General features: G+C 36.4%; 1 protein-coding gene across 2 annotated transcripts; it reads right to left on the bottom strand.

Moving 5' to 3' along the window:
• Positions 1-13: 13 nt before the first annotated feature.
• Positions 14-6,154, bottom strand: LOC121730401. 2 transcript variants are annotated; one of them, XM_042119426.1, is made up of 9 exons: positions 5,992-6,154; positions 5,777-5,915; positions 4,842-5,013; positions 3,149-3,252; positions 1,498-1,638; positions 1,096-1,207; positions 737-812; positions 294-421; positions 14-36 (listed from the first exon to the last, which is right to left on the bottom strand). In XM_042119426.1, exons 1-8 carry the CDS (start codon positions 5,999-6,001, stop codon positions 324-326), a joined length of 852 nt encoding a protein of 283 aa, XP_041975360.1. In that variant the 5' UTR covers positions 6,002-6,154; the 3' UTR covers positions 14-36; positions 294-323. The 2 variants fall into 2 exon arrangements, with proteins under 2 accessions (XP_041975360.1, XP_041975359.1); XM_042119425.1 differs by having other exon boundaries at positions 18-119.
• Between the last annotated feature and the right edge of the window lie 5,593 nt (positions 6,155-11,747).

Here is an 11,747-nt window from a genome sequence, read left to right as displayed (position 1 = left end):
TTTTCAGTACGCCCAGTCATTCTTTAGTTTGCACCCCTGAGAAAGTTAAAAACGTAGCTGTAATGCAAATGGGCACTTTAGTCTCTTCGCAAATTATTTTGGTAACTTCAGGTTTTTAACTGAAAAAAATATTAATTATGATAGTTTGATGTCAATCCGAATTTTTCCCTCTAGGTGGCATGTGCTGCATGCAGGCTACAGTTTCTGCACGTTTTGCTTTCAAAATATTTTGAGTAATTTTGTTAAGATTTGTGTAATTTAGTTGAGTTTTACAATTTGCTTAAAAACTTCACCTTTCTATAACTTTTTTCCGAGAGTTTTTGTTATGGACTGGACACGCTCGGTGCCTCTGACTTGGTTACAGACTCTTTCGCGGACGCCGTGTCCTGTTGCATTGCGTCGCCCAAGAGGTACAGCAAATCTAGAATATTTGATGTTAATGTAATGTTATTTTAATATGTAATATTTATTAACATGTGTAAGGAAGTGATTTACCCGCAATGCCTTATCCAACATCAAATTGGCATACAAAGGCTTCGTGATAAAAATATGGAATGTAAAACTAGAAGAGCAAAACCATTTAGTTTTCATCTCGAAAATGACATAGATATTGTCTCTGCCAATATCTAATTTACTCATCTTTATTTTGGCGGGAAATTTTAGATCTTGTGAACTGTTGTTAACTATTAATTTAAAAGTATGAGTTACATTCAAAATCCTATTATAATATAAATACCTTCATCGTCATCGAAGTCCATCATGATCATGCGATCTTCACTGTCGATCAATATTTCCTCTATCCAAACTGCTATCTACACAGGTAGAGAAAATTGTTAGGTACGTTAAATTGTGTTCTCGAATGGTTCTCGATGTTGCAGTTTGTTTTTTTTTTTACTCTTGCAGCTGCATGGTACTTGTACTTTTTACTCTCTTCTGGCGTACATTATAATAATTGCTATCGTGTTTCATCTATCGTGTAAACGCGATAATGTTTTCGTACACGAGTAAAAAGACAAGTTGCGATCAATCAATGTACTAAATTTGAACTTAATCCTATTTTTTAAGTGCATCCTTAAACAAGATAAATATTTATACCTTGTCAGATATTTCCTTCAAGAACTTGGATTTCCTACAGTTACATCTGTATGCGTTTGATTTCATGATCTTAGCGATGTTTCTAAATATTATGTTTGACAGGCGAAGCATTCTGAAAACACAAGTACAACCGCCTACGTGACTATGCATCTTGCGACAGCAATGCAACAGGGAATAGACAGAAGATATTGTACAATTTTCGTCTGTTGTATTGCTGCCGAAAGATGCATAATCAAGTTGCGGATCGGATCAGTCTCTCCAATTATATTTACTACTATGTACTACTACTACTTTACTACTAAAAATTCCGCTAGAGGTCGCTGTGACTATTTACCTCACACTAATGCGTTTAGATAAATGGTAATTAACATAATTAGGTTATACTTATTTGAAATAATTAACCCATTAGTGAGTTCATATTCCCCAGGTCTTGATAATCGTTCCATGATGCCTACAGCAAAAGCCACGGAGGCGCTTCTAGCAGCCATTCGCTTCCCATCTCTATTAAACGTCGACAACTTTGCTTGTTTTAAATTGGATGCTCTAAAACGTAATAAATATTTTTCTTAATCAGTGTTTTAATATAATGCTTGTCTACTGCTGCAACTATCACCAGATAAATTATCTCTAGGGAAGTATGTACTATCAGAGAAGTTGATTCATAGGCAGATGGCGGACCAACGTAATTTGGTCGCATCACGTAAAACCTAGTATATATGTCGCAGCCGACTGGTTGACAAACAGCTAGCCCTTTGACTGAACAACGCCATTCAATCACACGTCTAGCTTTTAGATTGAATATTTTAGTCGCTCAAAACGTTCAACACTACAGCTGATTCAAAAGCCGCCGTCTAATTGAAGTAGTTCAGCGCGCACCGCTGCGGCGCTAGGTGCGTTTTATTTACAATATGGCGTCAACTAGCAGGTGTTTGTGGTTGTTTTTCGGAAAGAAAGTTGTTAATAAAAGTTACAATTGTTATTAAAGAGACAAAAATTGTGGAGGCACATACGAGTGAATCAAAATTTCAACAAATATTCGAGGAGAAATTACGGGATTATGAAATTGATGGACGTAGCCCCCCTGAAAGGGGGGTTCGGGGGGCACAGCCCCCCGTCACAACAAACACAATCCAGAAAGTGAAAAAGTTGGTTAGGTTAGAACTTAGACCACAACACAGAGGGTGCCGAGCGAGCGTGCTGCGGCAGCAGCCGGCGACCGTCGTCAAATAAAAGGGGGGCTCGAAATAAAACAAAAACAAACACAATCCACAAAGTCCGAAAGTAGGTTAGGTTAGAACTATGACTGTGTGTCAGAAAACACGCCTCAGAATTTTTTATTTTTACTTATTGTAATGCAATAAGTAAAAATAAAAAACTTTTAGTCACCCCTTAAACTTAATCCGAGAATAATCTTTCAATAAAATACAAAAAGATTTCCTATTTTCCCAAATTACATATTAAGCTAATGGTCGCCCTAGTCAATTTGCCATTAAACCAGTAGGCTAAGCGTCGTCTAGCTGTAGTGTTGAACGTTGTAGTCAACAAGTCGGCTAGACGACGTATAGCCGTCAAAGGGCTAGCTGTTTGATTGAACGGCTATTTAAACCAGTCGGCTGCGACATATATATACAGTTCGACAAGGGCCAAGGCTGTTTATGAACGTGGTGAGAAAAGGAACTAACGCTTCTATCATACAAAAACGTCATTGACATATTCATAATATAAAGGCGAACTGTATTAATAATTTACATAATCCGACTAAGTAACGTAGGACCGTCAACAGCCTTTAAACAAATATTTTCGATGACACAATATTTGTGTGGTTCATCAGCGAGGCTGCTCTAAGCTTTAATTTACGAGAGGCGTCGTGACAATGCAATATGTATTGCACTATATTTAAAATTGTACTGTCATCACATCAATCATCAACTCATGACTCATCACTATACCTACCTACTATTATACCTACACTCGTGACACGTGTTTATGAAATTGAGTCCGCTTTTTAACCATGGTCCATGGATAATATACCGGAAAAAGCTGTAAGACTAACCGTCTCTTCTTCATTTTAGTCTTTTGCAAGTTGACGAAGTATTGGTATGCTTGGTCGGGCTTGGGAGGCTCATCAGCGTCAAGGAAGGTCCGGAAGCGAGCGATCTGTTAAAACAAATGTATAAGAATACAAAGTTTTAAGCTAAAATTAGGTAGACCTTCTTTTAAAAACCCATCAATCCCCAAGCGGCAGCCGGCTGCCGCATAAAAATTGAAAATCTATTGTGTCTGCGATACCCACGATGGAGGTGCTACAGCTACGTTTACACCAAACTGACTATCAGCCGCTGACTGTAATCATAGACTATAAGCTAGTCTTATAATGCTTAAGTACAGTCAGCTAGCATTAAGACTAGCTTAATAGAAAAGCGTAAGAAAGTTTTTTACGCCTATCTATTTTTCAGTTAGATAAAAACAAAAACCGGCCAAGTGCGTGTCGGGCCACACGCAATATAGGGTAGTATGTACAGCTAGTTTTTGATAATGGGGATTGTCCATTTTTTTTTAATTTTGCTAATTACAAAAACATTTCGAGGAATAAGGTCAGTGATCGTTTTTCTGTATATAAACGAAAAAAATACCCATTAGTTACTTATATTTTTGAACAAATATGTTTAACCTTTGTTTGACCTTCAATGGCGTTAAATTAGCAATAAATTCGACCAACATTACGTTTCAAACTTTTGGTAAGCTTCTCGTATCAGCTTTCACATAATGAGAACTTGCATTTGACGAACCAGCCATTATAAATAAGATTGAAAGGAAAAAACATACTGCACAGGTCAATTACTGGCCGCCGATGATGACGTCAGAGCGAAACTTTAAAAATTTATTGAGAAAAAACTAGTCAATGAATTTCAAAATTATTTAATTTATATTCTTAAAATAACCTATTTTAACGAAAAAATATATAAAAAGTACATGTGATTTTTTTTGGACAATGCCCATTTTTGTATGGTCAATAATTAATGTACATTTATAACGTGTTTAACACTACAAACAACATCATCTCAGTTACGTTTAAAGGAGTTTGAACGAAAAGTTCCTTTATACTTCGGCGAATAAATTTTTTTTAGTTGATCGACTAAAACTTATGATCTTAGACGTGATAGTTTTTCTTTTAAATTCAGCAGCATATTTACTACTCCCGTGAATTTCTTCACATTTCCAGAAATAACTGTTTAACTGGTAGAGGAGGACACCGGCATCTAACGATTTTTTCCACTTTAAAATTTAATATTTCATAAACCGATCCCTAAATCGAAAAATTATCTATGAATACTCATAATATTTAAAAAAAAAACCTATCCAACGACACCTCACACGATGGGGTGGACGCGAAAAAAAATTCATCCCCGTTTGATGTGTAGGGAACGTACCATAATTTTTTTTAAAGATTTCATGTACTATTTTGTCGGCATCATTAATATGTGCATTCATGCCAAATTACAGCTTTGTAGGTCTTATAGTCTCTGAGAAAAACCGCGGACAGACCGAAACTATAAGGGTTCCTTGTTAGCTATGGAACCCTAAAAAGTGAATAATTATGTACGACAGTACCAAAAACTGTGTAACGCCCGCTCACTTTCGGCGGCACGCGGCTGACTGTCGGTTTGGTGTGATCGCATACCAAAAGGCTTCTAGAAGAAGATTGTGCAAAATTAAATCAAGACTCAAGTGGATTAGAGTCTTACGGATTCGCACGGCAGCTGGTGCGCGTACTCCCGCCACAGGTCGAGTACACGCCTCCGTGAAGGTTTGGCGAGCTGGTCCACCCTCCCCGTGACCACACCCAGTCGCCGCAGACAGCGGAGATGCGCACGCGCCGCGCGCTTCGATAGCTTCACGTCCGTCGCCTTTGGACCACTAGAATGGCAGTTTTAGGTAGGTTAGTTGTAACTTGTATATTTGTAGAACTTCATTCTGCACGATAAAAGGAATTTTTTAACTTTATGCGTACCTATTATACTGCACAATGCAGGCTATCTACAATCATAGCTACAGTACAGCAATCGGTGATAAAAAACAACAATTAATGTAAAAAGAAATAACACAAGACCGTAGTACGAGTCGCGAGTGCTTTCGCTGGTTGCAAATTGCGACAAATGTGTTGAAGAAGGTGACAATTATTGAGGTTTTTTTTATGAAATAAGGGGGCAAACGAGCAAATGGGTCACCTGATGGAAAGCAACTACCGTAGCCCATGGACACTCGCAGCATCAGAAGAGCTGCAGGTGCGTTACCGGCCTTTTAAGAGGGAATAGGGTAATAGGGGAGGGTAGGGATGGGAAGGGAAGGGAAGAGAATAGGGGAGGGTAGGTAAGAGAATAGGGGAGGGTAGGTAAGGGAATAGGGTAGGGGATTGGGCCTCCGGTAAACTCACTCACTCGGCGAAACACAGCGCAAGCGCTGTTTCACGCCGGTTTTCTGTGAGAACGTGGTATTTCTCCGGTCGAGCCGGTCCATTCTTGCCGAAGCGTGGCTCTCCCACGTGAGAGAGTCAGGCAAATGAAGCGACTCTGTTGGTTCTCAAAAACTTTCCTCTCAAGTCTCAACGCAGCTGCGCGCCGTAGGACATGCACCCTAGACCCTAGGTCCGAAAATGCAGAGTTTTCTAAAATCTCCTTACCCTGGTCTAGCGGGCTTTGGTAGTGGTTTCACCGGTTTTCTGGGCGTGGACTTTTGCTGGTACCTAATGACATGTCCAGCCATTATTGTGTCAGCGATGGACACGCGAGTGGTGGTGTTGGAGGGAATAGGCGCCACATCTGCAAGAGCCCATTTATTTTTCATAAAAGACAAGGTAAAAATTTCTAACCCATTGTTATTCTTTTATAAACACACCTTCCGTCATATTGTTTAAGTTTTACCTAGTAGTAGAGCAAAATAAAGGTTGATATCATGGAAGAAGATAAGCTCAAATATTGAAACAGTCTCAAATGAATTATTATACTTAAATTTAAAAAAAATATTTTGGATTTTTCGTTACATATACAGCTAATCATCTACATTATTTTCCTTTATGTGTTGTACTGTTTCATTTTTTGGGACCATAGTGATTATATTCTCTTTGTTTGGGACATTCGACATTGTCAAAATATATAAACATGCAAAAGATTCGCGGTTTTTTTTTTCTTGGCAACTTGACACAATTTTGCGTATGTTGTGCCACAGACGAGTAAAAGGTAAGGAACTAGCGGAAGGAATAACGGGAACGGAATTTGGAATACGTTAATTAATATAGTTTATAACTTTACATGTAAGTAAATAAATTACAATAAAATACAAAATTAAATATTAATGTTATTTAAAGATAGGTAATTACTTAAACAAATATATACATGTTTATTATTTTAATGAAGTAGAGTATTTACAGAAGTAGGAAATGGGATAGGAATCAATGATAAGCTATGATATAAATTGGAATGATCATGGAGAGGACAGAATAAAATAATATGGTTTAAATCGCCAATTTCGCCACACTCGCATAAATCATCACGTTGAACGCCAATTCTCTTAAGGTGTGTAGGAATGCACAAATGACCCAGTCTCATTCGAATAATCGATGATGTTACGTTTTTTTAGAGATGAATTTTAGCAAACCAAGGCTTAGCTGGGATCACGGGTTGAATTTTTTGATAATGAAGTGCTTTTGTTTGACTGCTCAGTCTCCATGACTCATCCCACGCTTCTACGAGAGAGTTCCTGGCAAGAGCAACCAAATCATGAGTGTAGTTATAAAAAGGAAATACATCCCCACAGAATATAGCGTCTTTTGCTATTTCATCAGCTAACTCATTGCCTATAATGTCACAATGGCTAGGTATCCATACAAAAGTAATAGAGTAGCCTTTTAATTTACATTTATATAAAAGATTACGAATCTGAATAATAATAGGAAAACAGTTTTTTTAATTTGAAAGGGAATTTATTTAGGGTTTGCAAAGCGCTTAAGGAATCCGAAAATATTAGAGCCTTCTCAAGCCTACCGAGTAGAACATACTCGATAGCCTTGAAAAGACCATAACACTCCCCAGTAAAAACAGAGGATTCGGGTGGAAATTTAACTTTTTACACAATATTATATTGTAAATGGTAGATCCCTACTCCTACATGACTGTCTGCAGAATTTTTTGACGCATCAGTGTATAAATGATGCCATCCTTGCCAATTGTTATTAGTTATGTATTTAAATATAATATTAGCAAAATATTTATCAGACTTCTTGATACCGATATCATAACGAACATCGGGCATAAGGGTTAGCTTCGTATGAAGATTCAAATAACGGAAAAGAAGGGGGGCGAAAAGTAGGAGCGTCTAAAGTCAAGAATTTACGATAGATATGAATGAGTGGGGGTTTAGATTTATGAAGCCAGTGTTTACTATTATCGTAATAAAGTTGAGATAGAGTAGTAAGTTTAGGAATTAAAGGATGATTAAGAAATTGGTAGCAGCGAAGGAAAAATTTATCTGCCAGATATTGTCGTCGGAGTTGAAGAGGAGGTTCACAACACTCCAACTGAAGAGCGTTTATCGGAGATGATTTCATAGCACCACAGATTATGCGTAAAGCTTTAGCTTGTATTTTATCAATTTTTTGTAATGCACTCAAGTTACATGGCTCTAAAAGAAAAGTCCCATAATCTAATATGCTTCTTATCATTGCATTATAGATTAATTTCATTGTAAAGGGATGGGATCCCCACCAAACACCGGAAAGACTTTTTAACATGTTTAGGTTTCGTTCACATTTTGAATAGATGTATTCAAAATGTGCGTTACCATTCAATTTTGAATCTAAATATAATCCTAAAAAATTTACATTTTCTTTTACAGGAATTAGAATTCCATCATAAAAAACTGTTACAGGCGGAGGCATACGCATCTGTGAAAATAAAACCACCGAGCTTTTATCAACCGATAACTGTAAGCCATTCTTGTCCATCCAAATGTTTAATTTCTTTAAGACATTTGTCAAATCCCTACAAGCATCACGTATAGAATTAGAAATTATGTAAATTGCCTTATCATCTGCGTATTGTAACAGTTTTATTATATTATTTAAGTCTAAGTATTTTTCTAAGTCAGCAGTGTATAAGTCGTACAATAAAGGACTTAAAACAAATCCTTGCGGAATACCTTTACGGACAACTCTCGTTTGTGTACAGTCATCTAAATTTAAAATTATAATTCTTTCCAACAGTAGATTTATGATAAAATTTACCAAAATTATTGGCACACCCAAAATAATTAATTTTTCTTTTAGTATAAATAAATTTACATTATCATATGCGGAATTTATGTCCAGAAAACAAGCAACGACAAATTTATTATTTGTTAACCCGGTATCCCAGTCTGGCTGGTTTAATGCTCTAAGCCCGGTATGGAATGCGTTATGCGAATGTCTGTTGTCAGTATGGCAATGTTGTCTATGGTCCCTCTACCTTTCCGAAATCCGAATTGTGAATTTGACAGGAGGTTATGTTTTTCAACAAATCATTCTAACCTATTTTTGGCTAAATGTTCAGCAATTTTTAATAATACTGAAGATAATATAGTGGGACGATACGATGTGGCGGAGGACGGTGGTTTGTAAGGCTTTAATATGGGTATCACTTTTTGCATCCGCCATGAAGTTGGTATATTCCCTGATAATAGAATTTCACTAACTAATTCCAGGTAATACTGTAAAATTTCGTCGTTTGCATGTTCAAAGAAACTATAAGGAATACCATCCAGTCCAGGAGAAGAGTCTTTTAAATTTTTTACTAAACCCTTTAAGTTCGTCCAGAGTAAAAAGACAGTTAAGGTCCTCAAATTTTTCATTTAGCATTGGAGATGGAGATAGGAAACTGAAGGAGGAGCTAAGTTATCTAGAAAGTTACTAGACAGAGATTGAGGCATGGGATAGAAGGAAGGTTTAAATGCTGACCTATATCGTCTTATATTATTCCAGACTGTGGTAGAGTGTACATCCGGACTTAGAGATAGACAAAATTTTCTCCAGCTTGTTACCTTTTTTGTCCTGAATAGTTTTTTTGTTTCTCTAACACAATCAAGGTAATGCTGATAGTTAGTTATATTTGGGTTTATATTATACTGTTTTTCACATTCTTTCCTGTTCCTAATAGCAACTGTGCATTCTTGATCCCACCAAGGTGGAGGTGGTGGATGATTAGATGATAAATTTTTTTTTGGAAAAGTGTCATCAGCTGCCTTAATGAATGCCTTGGCTAAGGCATCTGCACAAATAGATGTATTTTCTGATTTTATGTCAGGGAGGAATGGCAACTGATTTGAAAGTAAATTTATAAATTTATCCCAATCCAAATTATTGTTTAAATTGTATTTTTTTGAGGACTGATTATGATTAGGCGATTTATTACTGTTTCTACCTGGAAATGATATAATGATGGGAAAATGATCACTACCGTGACTTGATTCTAAAACACTCCAGTAAAAAAGTTGAAAGATTAGGTGAACAAATGGATAAATCAGGAGAACTGCAACCTTCATGAGGAGCAGTATGACGGGTTGGATGGCCGGAATTAAGAATGCACAGTTGGTGATAATCTACCAAGTCCAGCAATACATTGCCCCATGAGTTGTCTTTATGACTACCCCATGCTTGATGTTGTGCATTTAAATCTCCAAGTATTACTATTGGTTTGGGTAATGAACTGATTAGATTATTAATGTCAGAAAAAATGTTATATGAAGGATGAGGTATATACAATGAAACAAAACATATGTTATTTACAGATGCAGCAATGATTGAGAAATCTGAGTGATGTGGAGGGAGAGAAATATGATGAAATGATTGATGATGTTTGATAAGCAACGCTGTACCACTATGCCCATCAGATCTATCTTCCCTAAGACAGGAATATCCGGAAATCTTAAAAAGAAATTCCGGTTTTAGCCATGTCTCTTGTAAGGGAAGAATAGATGGTTTATATTTATTAATTAGATATAAGATTTCATGTTTTTTGCTGATTGCGCTTCGACAATTCCACTGTATTATGTGGTCCGTTATTGGATGTATTGTTACTATTTATTTCTGTATTCAATGAAGCTACGTTGGACGGTGATAAAGTAGATAGCAAAGTTATTAATTTGTTTAAGGCTAGAAAAGTTTCTTGGATGGAGTTAACTTCAAAATTAGGAGCAGGATAGGCTGAACCATTATTTCCTAATGGAGGATTATAATCCTTTACTAAACTATTATGAGCTTGTCTATCATACCCATACTCCTGTCTGTGAGGAGATTTAGGTTGTTTAAAAACTGTTTTTTTGTAAGATTTTTGACCTAAATTACTATTATTTCTAATGTTGTTATTTACAAAGCTTGATTTTTGTATATTTACAGGTGCTGACAAAGTATTGGAGAATATAAGTTCATCAGAATATAATTTAGATTCAGTTGGATGGAGTTTGGAGGCTTCAGAGTACGACAAGCAATTATGAGCCATTGACTCTTTTATGGACTTTTGTTGTTGATACTCAGGACACTTTTTGTCTGTAGCAATATGTGAACCATGGCAAATACAGCAGTACATAGAATCCTCCTCCACTGAGCAGTTTTCTCCAGCATGACCTTGACCACACCTGTAACACCTAGGTGTGGATCGACATTGACTTTTTACATGACCATACCTGCAGCAGTTATAACATTGTATGGTAGGGAATATATACAGATCTCAGGCAGAGCATTGTAGCACATAAACACCCTCTTGGGTAATACTTGTCCATCAAAAATTATTACAACCGACTCTGTATTATTAAACTGAGTTGTTCCATTGACAACAGTTTTTTTCTTTAGCCTTCTTATTTTTAAAATCTCCCCACAACCAAAGGGAACTGTTATATTATTAATAACATCCTCATCAGACCAATCAGCGGGAATCCCTCTGACTAGGCCTATTCTGCTAACTTGAAAAGAAGGTATAAAGGCTTTATATTGATCTGCACTTAATTGTTGGCTATTTATAAAGTTGTTAGCATCCGAATACACAGAAAATGAAATAGTCTATTTCTAGCAATCTTTTTTATGCTACCATCAATTATATTTTGTATATTATTTTTCTTTAAATAATGGCCAAAAACAATGGGATGAAAATTAACATTTTCATTGGGAGATTTTGTTATTTTCTGTATGTGAACTACATAGTCGAGTCAGTGTCTTTATAATGTTAACCTACTTACCCTAGAATCAACTAAGCCTTGGTTTTTCGCGGTATTGTCAATTGTTTGTGTCTCAGCTTTTATATTATTGTCTTTACAAGCTGCGTTGTTTTCAGAATCGCTAGAACACATGCAATTAACATCTTTTTTAGCTTTTCTTGGGTCACTTTTAATTTTTTTCATACATTTCCTACAGCACTTTTTAGATATAGCTGGATGTTTACGTGGGTTTGTTGAGTATGAAGCATCTGTATCCATACTCGATTCATTCGAAATGGTCACATAATGACCAACGGGGGGACCAGGTCCCCCCGGGTCAGGCTCCTCCATAGTATTCTTATAAACTACAGAATAAAAGAAGACTTACCTAAATAAAACTTAACTACACTACTAATGAGAGAAAATATAACTAA

This window comes from Aricia agestis, chromosome 9 (assembly GCF_905147365.1).
Source record: "Aricia agestis chromosome 9, ilAriAges1.1, whole genome shotgun sequence".
NCBI classification, from domain to species: Eukaryota; Metazoa; Arthropoda; class Insecta; order Lepidoptera; family Lycaenidae; genus Aricia; species Aricia agestis.
The sequence above is the reverse complement of the archived record's forward strand: the minus strand, read 5'-3'. Positions and strand labels throughout refer to the sequence as shown.

What these genes read in the sequence shown, in the direction of transcription:
- LOC121730401 (XM_042119426.1), bottom strand. An exon ending in ACTAAAATGAAGAAGAGACG is followed by an intron (nt 1,639 to 3,148) that starts GTTAGTCTTACA and finishes ATTACGTTTTAG; the next exon opens with AGCATCCAATTTAAAACAAG. An exon ending in GAATATGAACTCACTAATGG is followed by an intron (nt 1,208 to 1,497) that starts GTTAATTATTTC and finishes TTGTGTTTTCAG; the next exon opens with AATGCTTCGCCTGTCAAACA.